This window comes from Struthio camelus, chromosome 1, assembly GCF_040807025.1.
Source record: "Struthio camelus isolate bStrCam1 chromosome 1, bStrCam1.hap1, whole genome shotgun sequence".
Lineage (NCBI taxonomy): Eukaryota > Metazoa > Chordata > Aves > Struthioniformes > Struthionidae > Struthio > Struthio camelus.
Window position 1 is genome coordinate 151243307 of NC_090942.1, and position 24935 is coordinate 151268241.

General features: G+C 44.1%; 5 protein-coding genes across 16 annotated transcripts in view; 2 read left to right on the forward strand and 3 right to left on the reverse strand.

Annotated features, from left to right (window-relative positions):
• TSGA10 (testis specific 10) overlaps positions 1–750 on the reverse strand; it is a 38854-nt gene extending 38104 nt beyond the window's left edge. For 3 of the 9 annotated variants that reach the window (XM_068924058.1, XM_068924105.1, XM_068924128.1), the window contains exon 1: positions 588–650. The gene's annotated coding sequence lies outside the window, so the exon portion shown is untranslated. Of the gene's footprint in view, positions 1–587 lie in introns of all 9 variants that reach the window. The other 6 variants (XM_068924112.1, XM_068924120.1, XM_068924051.1 and 3 more) reach the window with 5 other exon arrangements.
• Positions 751–5435: 4685 nt separating this feature from the next.
• Positions 5436–7785, forward strand: LIPT1 (lipoyltransferase 1). Its single transcript, XM_068924140.1, has 2 exons — positions 5436–5920; positions 6297–7785. Exon 2 carries the CDS (start codon positions 6563–6565, stop codon positions 7694–7696), a length of 1134 nt encoding a protein of 377 aa, XP_068780241.1. The 5' UTR covers positions 5436–5920; positions 6297–6562; the 3' UTR covers positions 7697–7785.
• Positions 7786–9000: 1215 nt separating this feature from the next.
• MITD1 (microtubule interacting and trafficking domain containing 1) lies at positions 9001–13889 on the reverse strand. Of its 4 annotated transcripts, none has more exons than XM_068924154.1 (7): positions 13289–13889; positions 13014–13115; positions 12751–12887; positions 12584–12670; positions 11755–11870; positions 11348–11408; positions 9001–11268 (listed from the first exon to the last, which is right to left on the reverse strand). In XM_068924154.1, exons 1-7 carry the CDS (start codon positions 13524–13526, stop codon positions 11173–11175), a joined length of 837 nt encoding a protein of 278 aa, XP_068780255.1. In that variant the 5' UTR covers positions 13527–13889; the 3' UTR covers positions 9001–11172. The 4 variants fall into 4 exon arrangements, 3 of the variants coding, with proteins under 3 accessions (XP_068780255.1, XP_068780265.1, XP_068780279.1); XR_011137195.1 differs by having other exon boundaries at positions 9412–11268; positions 11348–11445; XM_068924164.1 differs by lacking the exon at positions 12584–12670 and having other exon boundaries at positions 9411–11268.
• Positions 13890–13913: 24 nt separating this feature from the next.
• On the forward strand, positions 13914–16301 carry MRPL30 (mitochondrial ribosomal protein L30). The gene is made up of 5 exons (XM_009666341.2): positions 13914–14221; positions 14365–14445; positions 15020–15166; positions 15959–16032; positions 16118–16301. The coding sequence occupies exons 2-5, from the start codon at positions 14365–14367 to the stop codon at positions 16248–16250; spliced, it is 435 nt and encodes a 144-aa protein (XP_009664636.1). The 5' UTR covers positions 13914–14221; the 3' UTR covers positions 16251–16301.
• Positions 16302–18272: 1971 nt separating this feature from the next.
• On the reverse strand, positions 18273–24929 carry LOC104138655 (lysozyme g). Its single transcript, XM_009666342.2, has 5 exons — positions 24475–24929; positions 23713–23802; positions 22895–23091; positions 21277–21415; positions 18273–20481 (listed from the first exon to the last, which is right to left on the reverse strand). Exons 1-5 carry the CDS (start codon positions 24479–24481, stop codon positions 20348–20350), a joined length of 567 nt encoding a protein of 188 aa, XP_009664637.2. The 5' UTR covers positions 24482–24929; the 3' UTR covers positions 18273–20347.
• Positions 24930–24935: the final 6 nt, after the last annotated feature.

Consider the following 24935-nt stretch of genomic DNA (forward strand, 5'->3'; position numbering starts at 1 on the left):
GAATTCTGATTTTTCATTGAAAAATTGTGCATTTTGCCAGTACAACACTGAGTGTGCAAAGACAAGCATATATACATGCCTACAATTAAATATCAAACAAACACTTGCAAAAAAAAAAAAAAAAACCCAAAAAGTGCGATCATCTGAAAACCAACCAAACTGTGTCTCTAAGAAAACACAGAAAACGAAACAACGCTCCTCCCAGCCCTCTCGTCTTGTTACTTGGCGGTTCAATCTGCCATCACCACGGCAGTTAAGACCCTCTGACTCTCAGGCGGCCTCCACTTCGCTGCCTTATAAACTACCTGCTGAGGTTTTCGTCCCCAGCGTTGCGGCCCTATCCGGTGTAAAAACCGGCGGTGCCTCTCGCCCTCGCGAGAGGAGGGACGGACGGAGGGTCAGGGGCAGGCCTGCAGGAGCGTTTCCCGAGGCCAGCCCCACCGGGTCTCTACCTTGCGGCGACCCTCCACGCTCCTCCTCCGGCGCCCTGGGGACCGCCGGGCGCTCATGGCGGCTGCCCGGGACGGGCGAGGCACCCGCGGCTCCCACCGCCCTGCCCGGCCGGCCGGCCGGCACCGGGCACTCACCCGCCGCGCGCGCCCAAGCTGCCTCGTCCCTGCTGGCCACGGGCGGGGGCGGGGAAGGGCAAGGGGGGGCGGGGAGGGGGAGGGGAAGGAGAGGCGTCGCTGCCCAACGGTCGCGCCCCGCGCCGCGGGCTGCCGCGCGCTCGCCCAACCGCTCCTGGCAGCCCGCCGCCGGCGGCCGCGCGCGCGGGCGTTCTGTGCCCCCTCCCCCCCGCCCCGACACGCGCGCGCCCTCGCCCGCCGTTAACGGCCCCCAGAGAGCCAGGCCGGGCCGGGCCAGGGCCGTAGCAACGGTGCCGCCTGCTCCCCCGCGAGGCCGGGGGGGGGGGGAGCAGTGCGGCCCCGCTGGTCCGGCCTCACGGGCTCATTCCCAAAGGAAGGGGGAGAGCACAGCTTTGACAGAGCGCGTAGAAAAGGGGCAAGAAACAACGGAAAGGGTTGGAAGGGGGCAGAAAGGAACAGAAAAGCCTTAGGTAGGAAAGACTGATCTTCTGAAAACAGCCTTCCTTTAATTAAATCTTCTCTCCAGAACCCATCTCATAGGTATTTGTAAGATATATATACCAGTTGTATGGTCCAGAATAAACTATTGCTATCTTTAACATTACACCTATGTCATGATGTCGTCAAGCATTAGCTTTGCACGTATGATAAAATCTCAGACGCAGCTCATTGCTGCTTTTAGGATACTTGGTGCTAAGACTAATTTATTAACTCGTATACCAACACTGCAAAGTTGGAATGTTAAGGCATTACAAGGCTAATCATGTTTATTCTTTATCTCACTAACAGAATCTTATGAAAGAAATGATTTCTTATGTTCTCTTATACCCCAAGACAGGAGTTCTACTTTACAACACCTCTAGCACATCTCTTCTTGGAATAGCGCAGACGGGAATGAATAAAGGCTCTGGCGCCTTTAAAGAAAGCGAAGTGACAAGGATAAGGAGGCTGTTTGAATCCTATGACTCCTATTACCTGCTCCTGTCTGCAATGGTTATAAACATAAGAGTCCTTGAAAGAGACTCAAAGACGGTCTCAAAGTCAAGCTGATAGGCTGGAAGAAAATGTTCTCCCTTACCTATGACGTACTAGCACAGATTTTATATTCTGGAGACAGCGCCTAAATTTTAGGCAAGCTGCCATCAGGAAGTATTCACAGAAAGAGCTCATACCTTTTTGGAGAAAAAGGGATAGTAATACCTTTGAAATAGGACCCACCCAAAGACAGGGAAGAAATTGGAAGGTTTGAACTTCCAGAAAACAGCAACAGAAACAGTCCTCTTCGCATCTTGTATTCCTTACAGGTCTTACTTTCTGACCTTGGTACGCTGGAAATCATCGAGAGAAGACTCTGCATTATCTAATATTTATCTCTGAAAGAAAGATAGCATTTCAGATTTTCATAACCTTACCCAAACTCTTCCTCATTAAAAATAATTTTAGGAGTGAAATTATGTATGTTTAGTTAGTTTTGTTTGGTATTTCTGTGTTTTTCTCTAAGTGATGTATGGTGAATTCTCTTGTAAACATTAACGCTGGCTAATGCTGTTAGCAAAACAGTTGTGTTGCTTTTTATGCACCAAACTAGTAAGTCTAATAATATAATCTAATAGACTTTCTATTTCAAGACCTATTATTTGGCAATCTATAATGCAATTTTAACATCGATAAACGTTTCCTATTATGTAGTTCTCTGGCAACATGTTACCACATACACTGAATTCCTACAGCATCCTACGTTAACTTCCCATTGTTTATTTTAAGGTATTTGGATAATATTCTGAAATAAAATATTCTTCTTAGAGATTAAAAACTCAAGCATGGAGATTTCTTCCTTCCTTATACTCTTTCTGTTCCTGTTCACAAATTTGTACTTTCTGTTTATTGCTAAAATACTTTATTTTGCTGGGTTGGTCCTCAACAATACCTACTTTTTCAGGAACAGTATTTGTTAATGCATGTGCATTTTATCCTTCAGCATATGAGAAACAGGTCCAGGACATTTTTAAATGTTCAGCTAATGTCCTGCACACTTTACGTTTTAGCAAATTCTAGTTCTAATTAAGTGAAAGAATTCCATGGTTAGGCCCACAGTTCTCAACTTGAGAAACAAGGAGTATGACAGCTGAGAGTATGCTTTTTAGTGACACCTCATGGCAAAATGGAAAACAACATACTGCAAATTTCCAAAAGTTAAGTGCCAAAATGTAAACAAATGCTCTGGCATTTTCTTTTTTAGTAACATCAAAAGTCCCACAAGATGCATTTCACTTCCTCTGACAGCATGAATGGATCCAGGCTCATTTTTGCATTCTGCTACCTGCCTCAAATACTGATTTCCCAATATTCTGAGCACTAAAAGGGAAGTATTTGTATAGACAATGTCCAAGTGCTTTTTGCCCTATGCATTATAGAGTAATTCACCCCAGTGCAAAGTTGAATTGCCACCAGCCTGATTTACTGACAAGTTATGCCCGTTTTGAATGGCTCAAAACAACTACTTCTTTTTTAAGAAAACCCACTAACCATCACCGACACATCAGGGCATCATGATCTTACTGGCTGCTTTCAACATGCAGCTGTTGACCTCTTGGCCTCAATTTGCTGCCCTGAAGCATTCCTTATAGCTGTTGTTTTCTGGAACTGAAGACCCATTCTGAAATTACACTGGACATATCTATTCACAAATTCAAGTTCCTAACAGCAACTCTAGTATTAATGACTTTCTTGCTACAGAGAAAGTTCACATCAAGATGCTTGCTTCCATGTTTTGACTGGGGCTATGTATCCTAATTACATTCTAATTGAAGAAGAGTATGGGGACTTACCCACCTCTGACATTTGTTTTTAAAGGATGTATCCAGAAGAGGTACCAACGCAGTGAAACACACTGTGGATCTTATGGATTTTATCCTTAAGATATCCATACTCTTTGCACTTGAAGAAGCCCAAATCCCATCTAATCTGAGTTCATAAATAGTACACTGGACCTCATGTGACTAGAGCATATTTCTTACAGTATAACTTTGTGACATTGTTAAAAGTGCTGGTAAAATTATTAGACCAACATCTCTGTAAGTCTGCCTCACCATGCTGCATCCGAAGCGAGTATTTATGCCATGCCAAAAACAAGGATGTACATGTAAGACATTCAGTTGTGGCTTGGAAGGTTCATTCACCCGTGTGTCATCTAGTGCGACGCCAGATTTCTCAAGGGATATTTAATACTTCACTGCAGTGCATGGATCTGACCAGTGTTCTAGATGGAATACCCTTCTGCTGCTGCTTTCAACAGAAAATGCCAGTCCTTCTGCTCGAGGCTAGGCTCTGTTAGATGCTTTTTTAATCCTGTTGTCAAGGTTGATGAGTGCTTCTCTACACTACCAATTATGACTACTCTTCAGAAGCAAGGTGTGACAGGGCAAGAATCATCTTGTCAACCCGTACCAGCCAAGGCACAACTGATTTCAGAATCCCCCACAACCAAAACAGCTGCCTTCGGTTTTAGATATCCTTACTGTGAGCTCTCCAGGTCAGAGCATGAATTTTAGATGTCTTCTGGATCTACAAAGTATTTGCCACCCCCTAAATGAAAAATATTTTAGTCAGCACTAGAAAGAATTTATCATGCAACCCTATACCACTAAATGAGCTAGAGTCTCGGCATTGTGTTTGTGAAAGATGATCTCTTCTTCTTTGCCCATACTGTAGATAATTGGCTGAAGCTGGACCTCTCAGTGCATCAGTAAAGGTCCATTTGGCTGTCTTTATAAACACTGCACTTATGTGATAATGGGTTCTTTATCTCACCCTACTACACCTATGCACTTCTTTTAGGAGTTTGGTAAGGAAAGTTCTCGCTCTTAAGGATCCAGTTCTCTGGCAGGAAATAACTTCAAGCTTGTATCTTTAATCTTGAAAGCCTGTCACCCTTTGTCTGCTTTTTTCTCCTTTACCTTTCAGCAAAGACAGCTGTTCTAGTATTGTTACTTCAATTAGACAGTACAGGCAATTTGGGCTCCATTATAAAGTTTTCTTTATTGGTAAAGTCACCATATGAATACCCAATTACATACCCCAACTCAACTGCTTCCTCAAATGATTTCACTGTTTCATCCGAACAAAAACATGAACGTAGTGTTTTTTCCCAAGTCACCTATTTCTAGAAGTAGAAAGAAGAAAGATTACTTGTCTGTAACCGGTCTTCAAGAGGAATCACCTGTGTGAATTCTCATGACCCAGTGCCCCAACCTTTCTCCTCTACAATTCCTTCATGTCTTAGGACTCTAGCGTTGAAAGGAAATGACACAAAAGCACGCAATACCTCCTTTGTGAATACGTATACACCACCTGGAGGTGTGCAGCACAGTTTTGCCCATATGGATACCGACAAAAATTTTAATCAGTAGTACTGAGAATAGGCCTACTGGGTAAATCAAATACGGACAACAGCTCTGGAAGAACAGTTTAGGCTAAGGTCTGGGAGACTTTACGAATGGCTTAAATCAATACAAATCTGAAGACAATCTGTCGTCTGCAATATGTCTTTAATTATCTCGCCTTTGTTCGTTTCCAGCTCATTCACCAATTATGCCATCAACATTTACTTTCTGTATCTCCCTGGATGCCTTTTACGTACTTGACAGGCCTCAGTGCATTTGTGAGAACGCGTTCAAGTCTCCCTTTGAACTTAGGGTGAACTTATGGATGCCTCTAGCACCCGCAACATCCTGTGGCAAGAGACTGCATCGCCGCGGGGTCCAGCGCAAAGAACCATCTGCTTTTATCTGTTGTGAACCTGCCTCCTGCTGGCATAACCTGATAATCCGCAGTTACTGCGTTGAGAGAGGCAGTGAAGACCAACACCTACCTACCTCCTTCGATGCCACGTACAATTGCAGAACCCTCTGCCACAGTCCCCCCCTTGGGAGTTTCTTTGTTTAAACCAGGCTGCAGAGCCCTAGCTCACGCCGTGTCGCAGTGCAAGGCAGCGGGTCACTCTTGCCGTCCCGGCCGCCCCGCGCCCTGCGGGGCAGGAGCCGCAGGCGCCTCGCCCAGCGCCGGGGCACCGCTTACTCGGGCCCGGCGCCGCTCCCCTCCTCCGAGACGGCTGCCCCGGCCGCCACGGGCGCACGGGATTCCCTCCCCGCCCGCCGCGCCGTCGCGCAGCCCGCCGCAGCCCCCCGCCCCAGCCGGTGCCACCCGCTTTTCCTTCCGCCCTTCCCGCGCCCGTGACCGGGACAACCCGGAAGACGTTGAGGAGCGCGCTCGGCGCTGAGGGACGCCCGACGGCTGTAACGGACGCGCTCGCGGCCGCCTCGCCCGTCCGCCGCGTGAGTAGCGATTCGGGGGGCGCTGCCTGCTGCCGCGGGGAGTCACGGAGACTCCCCTCCTCCCCCCCGTGCCGGCAAGGAGACGGCTGGCGCCGTAACGCCCGCAGCGCTTGCCCAAGCCCTCGGGGCGCGCTGCAGGCCCCGGGGCCAGCAAGCCCCGCACCTGCCCGGCTGCCCGCTGGCCAACGAAGCTCGAGCCTACCTGCTGCCCCCTCCCCCCCCCCCCTTTTTAAATCAAATCAATTAAAAAGTATTACTAAAGCTGTAGTAATAAAAATAAATTAATAAAATACTCGTAAGTTAACATTTCATAATAAAAATGTATTGTGTGAGGGGAAGATAGAGTTGTATTCCCTGCCTTTTCTTTGCCTCGTAGGCACCAAGGATAGGAGGCTGCAAGGAAAAAGTACTCTGACAACCCCAGCTTTTACACTGAGAGCACGTCAGGGTTGGAACAGCAGCATCACCTTCAAAAGGAGAAGGTCACCTTGTCACTCACTTCACTTCAAGAGCATTGCTACTTCAGGAAGAGCATGCCTGCATCATGACTGTCACTAATAATTCATTTCTGTCACAAAAGCAGATCATGCGCTTGCCGTGTTCAGCTTTACCACGCTCAACGTTCCTCACATCTGTTGTGGTATGATTAAAAACATGGTACTCCAGGCATCGCTGAAGAACTGCTTTCAGTTGTCTTGCGTTCTCAGGACTCCAAAAGCTGGCTTCAAAGGCACAAGTAACGGAGGGCTCATTCTCCAGTCTGTTTCTAATGATGTTTACCAAAACCTAGCTGTGGAAGACTGGATCCATGACCACATGGACTTAGAGAACCAGCAGGTCCTTTTCCTTTGGAGAAATTCTCCTGCTGTGGTAATTGGGAGACATCAGAACCCCTGGCAGGAATGCAACCTTAAGCTAATGAGGCAAAAAAGTATAAAACTAGCCAGGAGGAGAAGTGGAGGAGGGACAGTTTACCATGATTTAGGGAATATCAATTTGACTTTCTTTACAACCAGGAAAAAATATGAACGAATGGAAAATCTGAAACTAGTTGTGAAGGCACTGAAAGCCCTGCGCCCCCAGTTAGATGTCCATGTCACAGACAGATATGACATCTTGCTAGACAGGCATTACAAAATCTCAGGTACCGCTGCAAAGCTGGGAAGGACCACTGCTTATCACCACTGTACCTTACTCTGTAATGCAGATAAGTTTGTTTTGTCTTCTGTGCTAAAAAGTCCTTATAAAGGTCTAAAAAGCAATGCCACTCCTAGTGTGCCTTCCTCAGTGAAAAATCTCTTTGAAGAGGATCCTACTTTAACTTGTGAGATGCTCCTAGAGGCCATTGCTGCAGAATATGCTATGCGACACCAAATAGATAATCACATCACCTTAATACACCCAGCTGATGAGACTGTGCTTCCTGGAATTAATAAGAAAACTAAAGAACTACAAAGCTGGGAATGGGTGTATGGAAAGACACCAAAGTTCAGTATTAGCACGGATTTTAAGCTGGTCTGTAAAGATTCTGTTCTTGATGTTAAAGTAGATATGGATGTAAAGCATGGAAGAATTGAAGTCTGTAACATTGATGTGCCAGAGCAGTGGCTGCCGCCACCGTTGTGCAATGAACTAGGGAAGAACCTCACTGGCAGGAAGTTTTGCCCAAAGGAAATCGCTACACTAGCGAGCACATTACTAAGAACATATCCACAAGATGACGAGTTGCATAACAAGTGGAATCTTCTATGTGAGAATATGAGGCTGTTAATGTGACTTTTACTTTGAAAGTGTAAGTCACATCTCTCTCTGCTGGTTTTTCAGTTAATTTATTTAAAATGAAATTAAAACATTAATTTGTAGAATCTGAACTTCTTTTCTCCTGTTTATCAATCATTAAGGTTGTTTAATCTAGTGCTTTTGTATAGTTACCTACTAGTCAGGGTAAACAATTAGATTTCATGCTGCCTGCACCCAAGGTTCCTAAACTGTAGGATGTAAACCATTGTTACAGGCTGCAGCCCAACATCACTCCATCCTGACAGACACACCATTGCTTAAGCCAGGCAAAGGGGTGGAGGAACCCCAAATTGGCTCTATAGCAAAAAAGGTAACAAATTACTGATGGAGACAAGACGGGACAGAGGGAAAACTGCCACTGCGCTACTGCAGTGGATTCTTAGCCTGCATTTCCGCCCCCCCCCCGATAAGTAGCTCAGAAGCCTTGTTGCAGCTCCTGGCATGAGGCTTCATTAATTGTGTGGAGGGGGGTTCTCTTGGGTTCTGGTTTAAAGTCCTGTCTTGCAGTGTTCCTGTTCCCCTCCCTTCAGTCCCCTCTTGTACAAGAATTGCTCACAGCTGTGTAGTGAATCAGTGCAGCAGTTCCTCCAGGGTGAGGGTTTTGTCCATGCATGTGCAAAAGAGGAGGAAAGATGAGGAGTTTCAGTGTGGGGGTTATGCAATGAGAGCAGGAGAGGCCAACTGGAATGCAGGCTGTTGTTATGTGCCTCCTTTGTACCTACACCACCTGGCACAAAGCTGGGAGTTACTGCTGCCACAAGTACTGCTATCTAAGCTAAAAGTGGGAATACCTGTTCTGCATTAGCAAACACACAATAAAGGCCTATGAGAAACAGGTTCCTAGTGTTACTCCTAGGAGATAATTTGCTACTGGAAGGCAACAGTAAACTGAAAGTGACAGTTTTTATGTTAGATAAAAAATAGCTTAATATAAAGTAATACTATGAAAGAAGGGCTCAAGATTTAGTTCAGTCATCTTTAAAAGATGGCTGGCTGACCAGCACACAGTAGGAAGAAATTATATGCTAGAAGCAACTTACCTTTAGCTGAGCAGATCAGTCAATGGGGCAATGAAATGACACACAGCTGACTCCAAGTTGGGAAGGTGCTTTTAAGTTGATCTCCACGCATAATGGTGCCACGAGGCATAGCCCTGGCTGCACATTCGAAGTGACGACCTGACCGCCTAAGTGTGAGTGGCAGCACAGAACATTGACTAAAATTGGTAAACTAACCCTGAAACTGTACCCTTAGATTATTCTGATAAAATGCAGAATATGCCAATTGATTTTTATTTTCATTGATGTCCATTCCTCTTCATACACAGTGCTCCTACTGATAATGAACATTCAAGGATGAAGGGCTTAAAAATAAAAATTGCAGTGCAGTGCCAGCTGGCACCTCACTGAAGAGATATCCCCCAGATCCGCAAGGAAATGAGTAGCCTTAGCTACATAACTGAATTCCAGTATAATAGTTCCACCTAAGTACTAAAATTTAGAACTGATCTAAAATATCTGAGGTGGCTTGCTATTTACCTTCTGTACGCTTGAAATTGCTGGACTAGGTCAAAACATTCAAAGCTTCACATTTGGGAGGCTTACTGTATCTGTATTCAAAATGAACCTTCTCTCATAAATGGTTGATCTATGATGCGTTACCCAACTTCTATGTAGCACAGAAAAGTATTTAAACAGATGACTTTTTATTACAAATAATAAAAAATAGCCTTTATTCCCATTAAAAATAGGTATATATTATACACAACTGAATGAATCTGATGACAGTGACTGGAAACCTAGTATCACAGCAGCAAGCCGAGGAGTTTCTCTGGAATGTTTAGAGGGACAGATTGGTAGCAAACAGATTCTGTGGCATATACCATATTCTTTTTGCTCCCTCTCCTCCTTATCTTGGTAAAGATAATGAACATCCAGCAGCAATAAAGAAAACGCCAAGCATGGCACTTATGCAGAAAATAACCAGATAGAGGCCCTGCACAAGTAATTTCTGTTAGAAAACGTTAATCAAATGTTACCTGATACAACTTCTGCAAAAGATCAAAGGACAATGCAAATGAAAACAACTATGGCCTTCAAATAGAGGTCAGACAATATTATTGAGAGAAAAAAAAAGACATAACACTGGAAAGCTGAGACATTATTAAGCAAAAAGATAAAAATGGCAGACCACATCACAGGGGCTTTCTACTAGAATAGATAGGCATATTGTATTACAAGATGCAAAAAGCATAAGGTACCTATCAGACCTGAGGTTGAAAAGACCTGGAAGAAATGTTACTGGCTGTTTTCCATGACCGAATACGCCACTTTGCTGGATTCTTGCTGACAACAATGAAGAAACCTTGTATCAGGTGAGAACGAAGCGGCAGCTTGGATGACAGCCTCTTGATTTCAGAGGACAAAGGGAATGCAATAAAAGTTGTTTGTTTTTTAATTAGCATATACTTTAGGATCTTTATTCACAAGGAAGTTTCAGGGTATCTGACTTCTGGATTCAAAAAATTAAAAAAAAAAATTTTTTTTTTTTTTTAAGGGGACTATCTTAGTAGCAGGCAAATAGCTTATTGCAACTTAGGACTTGCATGATTAGCAGGACAAACTTTACACTTGAAAGTCAGGGAAAGAGAGTGGGAGAGGATCATACAACCTCTCCATGCCTAATGTGAAGAATGGAAATCAGGTAGATGACACTGCAGCAGGGAAAAAACACATAGGATCAAGAAGGAGAAAAAGAGTACAGCCGGTGCATTGTTTGCACTCTTCCCACCCAAAAGTCTGTCATGCAGAGACACACACAGAGACCCTAAAATGCCTGTAAACTGAACACTACAATGTTTGTACGAAAAGAGCTTGAACAATAGAACGTCAGAATTGGGATTCCTGGTAGTGTGTAAAATCCGGTATTACAGGATCAACCAAAACACAGCAGAGCTGTATTCATTACTAGAATACAGGAATTAAAGGAAATATAAAGGCTGCTTACGAAAGAGGATATAAGGGTTGAAGTTACAGCCCTGCCTCATACGTTCATGAGGTGGTCAATTAAAGAAATGAAGAATTAAAAAAGCCCAAATTGGTGTAAGTCAAACAAAATTAATAGTAAAAATATAAATAATAGTAAAAAAGGCCTTTGAGAGACCGAATTAAGGATCTGTTATAAAACTCCTTGCCCCTAAGCTCAAATTTAGACATCGATTGTATTTCTTATGATTATGGAAGAAATATGTACAGTCAGAATTGCAGAATTGTAATCTCTCAGACTGGAAAAGGCTCAAATATTCTTAAAAACATAGATTATAAAAGCTCTCTGGCCAGTGCTAGACTAAGTAGGTATTATGGGGTTGCTTCTGATGGTGGACAGCTGGATTCAAGAAGTACCCGATAGTCTTATCTCTTCATACTATTAAAATCACTGATTAAAAGTAGCGATCATGTTTTCTTTGTATGTTTAGTATGAAAGACATCCACTGTTGTTTCATGACAAGGTCGCAAGTCAAAGTCACAGTATCCAATGCTGAAACGACCCTACAGAAATTAACATAGATAACACAGAATGAGATATTTTTACCGTATAAGTGAATTAAGGAGATCAAAGCATTCTTACCTGTGGTTTCTTAAAATAATCAAGTCCCCTTCCAATCTTGATCATCCATCCACTGTTGAATCTATTTAAAAAATGCACATTACTTCACCTTCCCAAACCTGAAAATCGCAAATATGTTGAATAGAAAAATAGTTACATCCACAAGGCAAAGCTCCTTGTTTTAACCACAACTACTTCCTGTTGTGGCTGTTACCTGTATGAAACATGCAACACACTATTCTGAAATAGACAGCCAATATTATATTCACAGTTAGAACGCACGACATGATGACGGGCTGACTTTACTCAGTGAGGGCCATCGCCTTCCACTTTTTAAACTACCACTGTGATTACAAATTGTCTCCAAAGTTAGGGATAAATGGTTTGATTTTAAATAACTGGTATTAGCTGATTTTTGTATTACCCACCTAATTTCTCGATCATGAATTGAAGATGAAAAAGAGAGATTCAGTGTTACTCCGTGGTTCCTCAATGACTGTTTTATTTCTTCCAAGCCATTTATCTGTTGAGTCTTTCCACTGCCCTGTTAACAGTAAAAATAATGATTTTTTTTCCACCAAAACTACTACTTTCACCATACGTACTACGTGTGGTCACCGCTTCCTTAACTGACCAACGAAACCTTTTTAATAATAATTTAAACCCCAAAACACTTGCTTGGATGAGGTTAGATTTACATTTCTGTGGATAGGAAAAACAGCAGGCGTTACAAGTACACTTACTAAGGGAGGTGGAGGAAGAGCTTACTCCCAGTCACCTTAAAGTAGATACAGGCTACCATTTGAGCCAAAATAAATGTAGTGACAGGATGAAAGGTTTTAACTCATCAAAGCCTCTAAAACGACAGCTGTATACAGCTGTTGGGAGAATAAACGTGTCTCAATAGGTATGTTGATTTTGATGACATTTTCATAACACTCTCACAAAAATATCTTTTCCATTTAGGAACCTGCTCAAAAAGAATCTGTGAGAGTTGGCAAAACCACTAGATTTATTAAATGATTTATGTTCAATTATCTTATTTTTCTCTTAATCATTGTTTTCTTCTGAAGACATCAGAGCTTCAGTCTAACAAATACTGGTACATAAGAATTTAAAAATATCTAAAAATGCATATGTGTGTATATATATGTGTATATGTGTGTGTGTATAAATAAATAAATATATATATAAATACATATATATGGACAGCATCTCCTGGGCCTAGGGAAATAGAAAACAAAACTAGACACTTACTTCATCATAGGAAGTGAGGAGGTGAATTGTTTTCACTTTGCAAGGCCCCTTAACTAGCATCTCACAGAACCGCAGGAAGTTATATAACTGTAAAAATTACATTTTATTCAGTAACTTGGAATTTTGTTAGCAGCTACATCCGTAAGTTACATCGCGTATCTACTTGCCTGATGAGTGTGCCTAATGTAAGGGTCCTCCACCCAAACTTCAGTAACAATCTCATTAAGGTACTCTTGGAAAAGCTTTTCGTAGCTGAAACCTGTTGCATTTTCATCTATCTTAATTTGCTTATGGTATTTGCCATCTAAAAAAAAGAAGTCTCTTTTTCAGTAAACATCACCACACAATTCCTCTGTCAACCATCTCACCCATAAAGCACTCACGTAAAGACAGCTATATAAACCCAAACAGCTAAATCATCACTCCATACCTTGTTTCTCTTTTTCAATACATTTTTTAATGTCTTCAGCTCGGGTCATGTACTCAGTTATTTTCTGCCGGTAATGCTGCTTTTTCACCTCATCTTTCGTAGCTGTGAGACAGAAACACTTAGGCAAGCTCTCCTGGGGCAGAAACACAGAGAGCTGAACTCTTTCCAGCGTTCCCCCTCCAGGCGAAGCCGGTAGGTTTTGTCATCCCCCCCCCCCCCCCCAGCAGGCCCCCGAGGCGCCGGGGTACCCGCCGCTGCCCTGCCCCGCGCCGTACCTTTCACCACCTGCAGCAGCAGGTCGATGCCGTCCTGGTAGCACACCAGCGACTCCTGGAAGCGGGACGCCAGGTCCAGCTCCACCGCCCGCTTCACCATCTCCGCCCCAGCGCGCTCCAGCGCGGCGGCGGCGGCAGCGGCATCGCCCCGCGCCCGCGACATGGGCGCCGCGACATGGGCGCAGCGCCAACGGCAGCGCCGGGGCCGCGCGCAGGCGCCCGCCGAGCCCGTGCGCATGCGCGCCGCCTCAGCCGCCGCTGGGGAAATAGAAACCGAAGAGACGCGCGGTGTCTCGCCTTTCTCCTTCCCCCTTCACTTCACTCCCGCCGCGGAACTGAAGTGCTGCGGTGTTTGCGTCCCGCCGGAGGGCTGCGCGCCAGGATGGCGGTGGCGGCGGGGCGAGGCGGCCTGCCACAGGTAGCTGCTGGGGAGGTGATGGCTTGGGCGTTACGCGGCTCTGGGCCGCGTCTTTCGCCGCGCGCGTGCCGCCTGCAGCGGTGGGAGGTCTCCATAGAGCGGTACTGGGCGGTGGAGGTGGGGGGGAACGGCCTCGGTGGCCCTCCGTAACCGACTCCTTGCAGGCTTCATGGTGTGTGTGTGGGGGGGGGGAAGGTGGTTACGGATCGCGCGAGGGGTCAAACTTCAGGCGGCCGCGCGCTTCCCCTCCACGGGCGGCCGGCGCCGTGGCTGGCGGTGGCGGGGGTCCGCCGGGGCTGCGGCCCCGCTCCGTGCTGCCGGCGGGGATCGCTGCTCACGGGCGGATCCGTCCAGCCGCGGCTGCTGGGGCCTTGTCCGGGGCGGCGGGGGCCTCTCCTGAGGAGAAAGAGAGGCGTGAGGGTGCGGCCGTTGGGAAGGCTGAGGAGCCTGGGGCGCCCGGTGTCACCAACCCCCCCCCCCCTTTTTTTTTCCCCTGCTACTTCAACCACCGAAAGGTACAGTAAACACAGAATTTATACTCTCCCGGTCTTGATTTGAGTGTTTGCATAATCTCTTTGCAAACACTAAGAACTCTGAAGTACAATCCAGACAATTTATGCCCCAACTCTTTCTCTCTCTCTTTTTTTTTTTTCGGTAGATGCTGAGGAAAAGCGTGGACAGGGTGACTTGCGCAGTATGGGTTCGTCATCTCTTTACCAAGTCAAGAATTCCAGAGTCGGTATGTGCTACAGTAGTTGAGGAACTAAAAACAGATATTAGACTTCTTAATTCTGTGCTTTCTTTGGTATGGCAGCTTTCTAGAGACATCAGCAAATACCCCTCTAAAGCCAAAGAGACCGGAAGCTTCACTTACATGTATGATTTAGCTTATTTTTCTGCAAAATATTGTCTAGTTTTAGTTGATGGATTTTCTTAAAATCATTTTTAAAGCATGTGGAAAAAAACTTTATAATTCATAGGTTAAACACAGGTACTTGCACTAGATACATGTGGATTAAATGCTGCACTGGTATAGAGCATCATTCATGTGTCTCCATGCAATTGTGTGGCCTAACTTCAGAGTTAAGATGCTCATGTGCAAAGTATTATAAAAATATGTATGACTTTAATATTGTAAAGGCTAAATTTGAGGTCACTTGTCAGTGCTTTGATCTTCTGAAAAGAAAGGTGATTAAAAATGTAAGATCTGTACCAAAGCTGAAGTAATTTTTAGAGAGTTATTTTGTTAGGTATAATAATAATTCAGATATTTAAAAAACCAAACCTGTATTTTTGTGAACTTCTTAATCTAGGTGTTTCAGCCACGACCTGGAGATCATGAAAAGTATGGAGGTGACCCTGACCAGCCACACAAAATCCACATTGTTACTAGGATAAAAGGCGTACTTGGTCGCCCGTATTGGGAAAAGAAGATAATACGTGATCTTGGACTAGATAAAGTACGGTTTGTTTGGTTTTTTTGACTCATGCTTCTTATGTACATCAGTAAAGAAGAAACAGGACAACTTTTTTTTTTTAAGCTCAATTTTGCAAGTACAAAACTTGATTTGCTTTAGTGCTGAGAAACTGATTACGTGTTTAGGAGCTGTGAGAAACATTAATGGCAAATGACCATTTAGTAGGAATTCAGAATATCACTGTATGACGTTTCTGCATGAGGAGAGTTTTAGCTTGAAAATTCTGCTAAAATAATAAAAAGAGGTTTGCAAATACTTTGCGTTCAATTTTCTCTGTGGGTCGTATTATTCAGATATTGCAAGTAAGCAAACGGGCCTTGTTTATTAATGAAAAGACTTCCAAATCCAAAAGGTATGATGAATTTTAGGACAAACTAAGAGTTTGTGCAAACCATTACTCATTCTGTGCAAAGATTCCTTGTGCAAAGATCTAATTGAAGCAAGCAGTCTCACCGCTAAACTACTATATTTAATACTTACTATTTACTGCTATATAGATACTTTTAGCGATTATTTTTTAACAGTTGGAAGAAATCTAAGTATATTCGTAACTTAATGAGAGTAGAGCCGAATTTGCGTTTTATTGGAACCAGGAGTTTGATCAAGTTTTGATTTCACGTTTTTAGGTATGTTCTTGGTACATTACTGCTTCTTCTGTAAATCTTACATTTACATACATGGTTTATTCTTTTACTGCTAATATGACAAGTTCAGTGAACAGACGTTTGGTTTTTGGAAATACATTAGTAAAGTCTGTTGTATCTTATTTTATAGGCACATCAGCCAAGACTGCACAAAAACATCCCTTCTGTGAATTCCAAACTGAAAGTTGTTAAACATCTGATCAGGTTGGTTAACTGTTTGTTCAATTCAGAACATTTAATATAACTTTTTTGTCATAGAACTTTACTAAGCAAACTCTTTTGCCTATAGAATACAGCCACTGAAACTGCCTCATGGGTTGCCAACTGAAGAGGAAATGTCAGACACCTTTCTCACGAGCAAGGGGGAGCTTGTAATTAAACGGCGTCTGAAACCTGTGGAACAGAAAGAAATTAAGGCATGAGGTGTGCTGGCTGGACTTATATTTTGTAAAATAAATAATTTAACTCCTGAATTAGAACTCCTGAGTTGTGTGTATGAACACTAAGCTTAATGCTTAGCCTAACTGCTACGAATGGCAAAGGTGCCCCTGATGCTCAAAAGGCCTGTAGAAAAATTACTTGTATACAAATGTAAAATTTAGGGTTGCTAATGTTTGCCCAGAATATTAAATGAATGATAAACTTTCTTTCCTAGTTAGTGTGTTTCCCAGTTAACAGTAAAGGTTTAAAAATAAGGTGCATTATTTCACATTTTCTGCCCTAAGAAAGGATTGAAAAGCCCTCTGTTTACTAATTCCAAAATAATTGACTGGCCGTCCAACTGATAGGATCATTGATGGAGGCAGTTATGGAGCCAACAGTCTGTTATCTGGCCTCCCGTGTAGCCTCAGAGGCTCTATCTGAACTCTATTGGGAGCAACAGAAGGAGTGATTCAAGTCTTTGTAGGTTATATAATTTGTCTTTTGGGGAACGTGTTCTGTTACTGCATACGTATTTCTTGATTCTGAATGTTTAGCAGCGATAGCCTAAGAGCCTTAGTCTATGTGGAAGTTAATGCTTTTCCTGTGCTCGCACTGTAGACTTCAGAAATCTGGAGATGCTGAAGCATTACCTATTTGTTGAAGTTAGTAATTATGGGCCCTACGCTCAGAGTGCTACCTTTCACTGAAGGATCTTGAATTGTACAGTGTGCAGAGATTTCAAGAATATCTCTATTTACAGTTTAAGGATTGTGGTCAAAATCAGAAAGCTGCTGCTATTATCAAATGATAAAGTAGTTTTCATTCCAGTGAGTGTAAAGTCGGCAGTTTACCAAACTGTGAGCCTCTCCCACACTGGACAAACTGTAGAGGAGTTAGTCTTAATGACTGTATGTTGTGAGAAGATCAGAGGGATACAGTGGCTGAAAATGAAAGTTTATCCTGTCTGCTTGCTTGCAGGGAAGAGTAAACACCAGTAGGAGTTCACAGGAATAGAGATATCAGTAGAGGGACACAAATGCTAGAGGTACTCTGTGCAGGAGAAGAGAAAAGAAGGATAAGCTGCAGTAGTGGTATTGAAGAGTTTAGTGAGTCCTACAGGCAGGCCAAAGGCAGATATGCAAAGTTCAGCTGAAGAATCTCAATTTCTCAACAAGCTACAGGCTGTAGTTGGAAGGACACAGAAAATATTGACCCCGGCCTAAACGATATCGAGTAGCAAGGAAAAAATAAGGCAGGCAAATGAATGTTGTTTTCCACCACTATCCAGATATTTGCATAGCACGCTGCCGTGCAAAACACTACGATTCTACAATCTCTGTTGTGTGGTGTTTACCTTGTTCTCAATGGAACTTGCGTAGTAAATCCGGAGGTTCAGCCCTTCTGAAGGAATTGTGGAGTGCATCCAAGGTACTGGGCATGCTTAAAGGAGATGGCAGAATTACTAGGACTGAGGAAATTGGGCAAATGGGTCTTGTTCCTGAGGGACAGCAAATGCAACATTTGTACCAGGAGTGGCTGCCTAGAATGCCAAAGGCAGGATCTCAGCCTGACCAAGGAGGTTCAGGGTTTGTGTCCCTGTCTCTGCAGCCTGGTGAATCTCCAACAGAGGGAGCGCTGCCAGTTCTGTCATACACAGTAGGTGTACAAATAAGAGATCTCTTGATTTGTTACCCACTGTGGATGCCACGGCCTACTGAAGTACTTCAGTGTGAACTGAAAAGCATAATTAGTGAACAGAAAATTAGGAGGAAAAGCATAATTAGTGAACAGAAAATTAGGAGGATGCTTGCTTGCTACTATGCACAATTCAAAATGTATATGATAAACTATCTACTTAGAGCTAATCATTGCCTTCTAAGTACAGAGAATAGAAAATGCTTTAGATAGCGTCTGTATTTCTGGGTAAGATTTAGCTACAAGAGACATCTACTACTATCTTTCACTGGCAAACTGGCAGTTTTCATAAAAAAGGAAATTGTATTTTCTTGAAATTCTTAAGGTATTGGTAAGCTTGGGTGTTTTTGAATTTGTATGTACTCCTCTGTCAGGACTGTCTTACAGTCAATCTGTGATGCATATTTTCCAAACCTTCTCTCCATAAACATACATTCAGTAAAGATTTGCTCTTTGGTCTAAAGCCTGAACAAACTAGAACTTATACACACGTTATGTTTCTGCGTAATTTGATTAGTGGAGTATTGTCCTTTGTCCTTCCTGAAGCGCAGATAAGACAAACTGTCATTTTGCACAGGGAACAAACAGGATAACTCAACATTACAGGATAATTCAGGTTGGAAGGCACCTCATGAGGTCTTTAGTGCAATCTGCTGCTCAAAGCAGGGCCAGCTCTAAGATCTGACCAGGTTGCTCAGGGCTTTATCTAGTCAGGTCTTGAAAACCCCCAAGGACAGAGACTGCTCAGCCTTCTTGGCAGCCTGCTCCACTGCTTGTCTGCTGCATGGGGAAGAAGTGCTTCCTTGTGTCCAGTCTGAACTTTTCTTGCTTCAACTTAGGCCTGCTATCTCTCGCCCTCCAGGCATGACCCACTGTGAGGAACTTGGCTCCATCTTTGCAATGACCCCTTGTAGATGCTGGGGGGCTGTTTGGTACCCCTGAAGCCATCCTTTCCCTGGGTTGAACAAGTCCAGTCCTCCAGCCTCCCTGCAGCGGACAAGTGCTCCAGCCCCAACCATCTCCATGGCCTTCTATTGAACACGCTCTAGTTAACTTATGTATTTTTTTGTATTGGGGGGGTGTGTGTAAAACAGGACACAGTGCTATAGTGTGGTCTAACAAGTGCTGCGTAGAGGGGGATAATTCCTTCCCTTGATGGGGCTGTGCTCCTCTTTGTGCAGCGTGCTCTTGGTATCTGTGGCCTTTTGCTACCCAGGCACACTGCTGGTTCGTGTGCAGTTTGCTTGTTGCGCAGGAGCCATTCGCCACGTACGTCTGCCGTAGCACTCATGGTATATTCAAATATAGCTTTGGTGCAATATCTGGAAGTGATAGAGAAATGAACATATATAGAAACACATTGTTAAAGGAAAAAAAAATCTCGGGTGCAGAATAGTAATATTAACTATACAAAATGCACCATGTTGCAAAACCAATGTTCCTTTTCCTATTTCTCCTTTAGCCCTTACTGATAGGCTTGGTTTTTTGGCTACTCCAAGCCACCTACTTGTCTTCCTTGTAGCTTGAGATGGCTGAATTAACCCAAGGGATCAGAGGCCAAGTCCCCTCAAATGCTTTAAAATATGATATATTAAAAGAATGTTTATTATGCATGAACTTGCATCAGATTTTATAAACCACATGCGATTTTAAAAACATGTTGTACTGTAGATATTCTTACCCCAAATTCTGAATCTACATGAATATATACCTTCAATAAAAGTATTCCTTACAACAGCTTGAGTTTGACAGATTGTTTGCAACCGTAAGGGCTAAAATGAAGTATTTTCTTTTTCTTTTAAGGATAATTTAGTATTTTTCCCTCCTGTCATAGGAGACAGCTGCTTTAGGCTGTTAGTTAAGAGTGATTATTCTAAAAGTATGTGATGATATAATATGATATACTCTTTTTTGGTAGAATAAAGTCATAGCATATTTACTGCAAATAATCAGCGACATTACCAAAATTGCTCATGCAGACTTAACAACTGATTATGTTAACAATTTTGTACCACTAGTAAATTTTGTGCCACTATTAAACACATGCATTTATAGATGAAATATAAGACAGGTCCTGTCAAGCCATGTTATGACTCTTGCAGCATTAATCTCCTGCTTGAGAAACTGGAAGCGCAAATGATAGCTTTGCTTGAATTTTCTTACAAAGTGAGATGAAAAATAAATGGCAAATGATAAATTAGAGTCTGGATTATTAGCGATACTGTCTTTTAAAGCGATTTGTTAGCCTCAGCTGAGAAAAATCATTGAAAGCTTGTGCTTGTTTTTGGCTTCATTCCCTCCCCTAGTCTCAATGTTTTTGGGGAAGAATCCGGGTTATTTTTGATTGGAAGCAAAGTATCCAAGCAGTGACTCAAATCCAATTAGTACTCAGATATCTTTCTCAGTATCCATTTCTCTTATAAAACTGGGCTCTTGCAACCACATCATTGGCGTAGTCGTTCTTTGTTGTGCCAATATCCATTCTGTCATAGCTCTGGACGTTCTTAACTCCTGCGTTATAGGCCGAAATCCCACCTGAAATGAAAATGAAAGAAACACGTAGGTAAAGACGATACTTCTTCAGTAAATACAAGATCAAACAAAATGGACAGCTTAAATATGCTCCTTTATTTTGTCGCTCCCTTCTTTCTTCCCTAGTATTTTTGGCCACAATATTAGCATTTCTAGCAATTTTTGTCCCTGAGCTGTTCTTTTTGTGGTTTAACATTGTGAGGAAATTGTAATTTCCTTCTTCACATCCAGACTTGGCAGTCGCTGTCCCCTTGCTGTGTTGTGCTAACGTAGCACCTCTGGCAGTACGACTGTTCCCCTTCCTATATATTCCTTCATACCGAACTGCACTAGTAACCTCACACATATCTGGACTGCTGTTGGGTAAAGGGCCGCAACCATAACAAAGGTGCCAACTGTATTTGGTGCTCAAGAAAAGAAGCACGCGTATCAGTGAGGACCATACAGCTTAGGAACTAATATAGTCTTTCTCTGGAATTGCAGGGATAGCTGCTTTTATAGGTGCAGATAGACCCACAGAGAAAACAAAGAGGAAAAAAAACCCAAGAAATCCTTACCGCCTGCAGAGGAAAAATGTCCTGATATTTGCAAAGCTTTCCAAAAGCCTTTCAGAAATTTAACCATATCTCATTTCCCTGTTAGTGAATATCAAGAAATGTAACACAGACAATAAAATGAGTAGGGGGGCTGGGACGCAGTTAGTTTTCTAAAGCGCTCAGTTTTACAGCGTTTTCGTGCTTGACTTTTCTGTGTGTGAAGTGTTTTAAAGCTGCCATTTTAAAGCTGGCAAAGCTCTACCTTTCAGCTGCTGTTCCTTTGTCCACGTGGGGCATTTTTTCTGGATTTCCTTTATCATCCCACATAAAATCTTCGTGCCTTGTGTAATATGCTCTTCACTGTCCCACGACCCAACAATCTTATGGAACCGTTTATCAACCTGGAAGTCAGACAGGAATATCAACACACCAAAAACCCCATTACTTATCTAGAGCTGTTCATTGCTTGCAGACAGCTGGTATTCCTTTTGGTCTTTCGTCTCACGGTTGGCCTTTTTTTGTCTTGGGGAGTACGGAGAGGAAGCTCCCGGCCTAGGCAAAGCCAACAGAGTTATGACTAGCAGACCGTGGGGCGGCTAAGCAGGAACGCTGCTCCACCTCCTATGACTCTCAGAGTCTTAAAAAAAGCCGATGTGGCTGCTGCGGGAAAGGTGATCGGATGCAGAAAGCAGCGCTAGAGCTGCCTGAGCTTTGCCAGCTGCCAGGTGACTGCTCCGGTCCTCCCCAGCTACATCGGTCCTCCCCAGCTACATCAAGAGTCGCAAAATGGTTGCATGCTCTATGGACCTCGCCTGGATCTCCGTCTCAGCTCGGCTCTTCCCCAGCGCAGGAGCAGCTTTGCCGTGTATCCGCGGGAGAGTAAAATGCAAACCCGAGTGCAGTTTGTCAGAGGTGCAGTTCTCACAAGACGGGGAGGGGAGGGTGTCACACTGCACGCAGCAAATGTTGCGGGGCTGTCCGGGGGGCTGCGCAACTCGGCAAACAGTGAGGCACAAACGCCGCCATGAATAATGGAAGCCAGAGCCCCTGCTAGCAGGGCCCCTTGGGCACGTACAGGCTAACGAACTGACCTGCCTCCCTGCCGCCGCAGCCTACAGGTCTCTGCGCTTAGGTAAAAAACGCTTTTGGAAACGAGATTTACTATCTAAAGTAAGAAATAGGGGCAAGTAATCTCTGCATTCCCAAGGGAGCTCTGGGAAACACGCAATAGGTTTGCAGTGTAAAATGCAGCCTGTTCATGCCCTAACCTACCAACCGGGATCCTTCCCCTGCTGCTGGGAGCTGAAAGCTGGGCCACTGTCACTTCTGTTCTGCAAAGAGTTGTCTGAAAAGTGTCGGGAAAAGGAAAGAAACCTTTTGGGTGGATGTTGCAGCTTGTTGGGCCGCCAGAGCATAAAGCTGTCAAGGCCTCCTATAGTTCACAAAGTTAAATTGTAAAACTTTGAGCCAAGTAAGCTACACATCTGGCAGCACTGTGCTTTGTACAGCGTTTCCTTTCCTCTGCTTTTTGTCCATCTTCCTCTTAGGGCTGTATTGCCTTTCTTCAGAAGCGGAGCGTGACAGGCCCTTTCTGCTGTACCTAGCTAATTTAACTGCTAATATTCAGCTAGTGTATCGTTCCAAGTTGCAAAGGGGGTGAAGGGCTGGGATGGAGAACAGGCCACGTTGTGGTGTCCCCCGCCTCGCCATATCTCCGCTCTTTACTTCTTGTCTCAGAGGAGATACACATCTTGTGCTCAGCCGTACCTGATGTTTTGGTAGGAGCTTTAGGGGGTTACCTCTTAACGGGGCCCCTGTCACTCCTCTCAATCTCTGCTTCAAAAGGATGAGGTTTCTGGTTTTAAGAGTATTGACCATACCTGCATTAAGCCAAATGCATTTCCACGGTCACCCCAGCCGTCCTTCAGGACCGTCCCAGCGTGTGACTCTCGAGAGATAATACCAGCGATCACAGCAGGATCAACACCGAGGCTCTGGCCAACTTTTGTAATCCTGGATTTATATCTCTCCGTATTCTGCAGATCTCTTCCAGCAATCTTCTCTGAAGCGGGAACTCCTACAGCACAACATGCATGACTTTTCCTTTAGTTTTTAAAACCAGAGACAAATTGTTCTAACGGTTATTACGAGCGAACTGGCATTTTGAATCCTTTCAAATCTTTTTACAGAGAAGCAATAATAGAATTGGCCAATTTTGCCAGAGGATAAGTGCCCTAGAAATCAATGCACAGCTGAAAAAAAGGTGGTTTTCCAAATACAGAGAGCAGTCCCCTAGCCTGCAGACTTAAAGAAGGGTTTGCTTTTTTTTTTTAAATCCAAGACTTTGGATGGATTAGTTCCAGAAGATTTAGTTCCTTTTAATTTAGGACTATACAGGTGAAATGTTCAGAAACTCAGATCGTGACAGAAACCCTCTGCAGGGAGAGAGAACAGGCTCGATGACGGGGACTGAATACCCCTCAGGCCCCCTGGCCTTGCGTTTTCTCTGGGGTTTCCTTGAGCATTGCTTAGAACATCGCCAAGGCAACTCATAATCTTCTATACCCAGGTAGGATTTTCGTTCATCGTGGAAATATCTACTTACCTGTCAGCAACTGACAGTCAAGTACTTGCATCACTAACAGGCACGAGCCCGTGCATGGGTGTAAGGCAGATGAACGCACAAATTAATACCGACCTCCATAGCTCAGGCCTTCCTGCGCCGCGGTTTCATTGGAAGCTCCAGTCGTGTCAACCTTCGTTATTTCCCCGTAACACTCAGAAGGGTCTAAAAAGCAGTATTTGCAACGAAATGTCAGGCCAGAGCAGTGTGTGACACGTGCCATTTAAATATTTTCGGATCCATGACTGCAACGGCCGGGCGTCATTTGGATACTAACGTGGGCGTTCGAGCCGGCAAAGGCAGTTCTGGTGCCTGCTTCTGAAGGCAGCGCGTCTCAGTCGCCCGGGCGCAGAGCCGCAGCGTCAACTTGCCGGCTGCTACTAGCACTTGGCAAGGTTCACCTGCCCCAGTTTTAGCCTGCCTAAAACTTCGCTGCCTAGTCTAAGCTTGTCACTTGGGCTGCCTGCGTAGCCAGTGGAGGAAGGCACCTCCAAAAGGCAGTTTTTCCCGTTCCAAAATAAAAACCTATCAATCAGTGCCAAACTCCTACCCCACTTTCCTGGCTCCACTTGGCTTTTCCGTAGCTACCGTCGCCAGGAAAAATCAAAAAGAAGTGACCTGTAAACATCTGACTGACTTGCTTATAATTTGGCTGGCTTACGATTTGGCTGACTTGCAATAGATCTGTGTTTATCTCGTCTAAGCGCGCCGTCGCCCAAGGTGAGGACAACAAACAGCCACCGAGAGGAACAGCGCTAGATTTGCCCCGGCAGTTAATGGCAGACAGACTTTGCTACAGCGAATGAGTTACAGGCAAATTAGACAAACGTGACAGACCTGACATGTTTGCTGGAGGATGTCTTCCCCACCTCCTCTCAGCGCTTCCCAAAGAGACGAGCGGGCATTTGAGCTGCTGGCAGCGTTTCGCGGCAGCTGACTCACTGCACTTCCTACGTGCCACTGATTTTACATGAAACAGGAACGGGCGTAACCACTTGTTGTGCGTCCACCCAAGCTCCACACGATTTCTGCTCTGCAGCACGAATACAGCTACGATTTTAGAAATCAAATCCCTTTATCCCTTTGAATTTAATTAAAAAAAACCCAAACTTTTTCTACCACTTCGGAACTAGGAAGAGCAAAGGAAGATCAAAAATAACCGACCCCTGCCGGTTGCTGGAAGCAAAGTGCTGACAGTGAGGAAACAGGAACCTGCGCTTTGCAATAGTATAGAGGATTTGTAGGCAAAGACCCGGGAACAAGAGCATGATGCAGAGCTGCAGCTACTGAGAACCGGC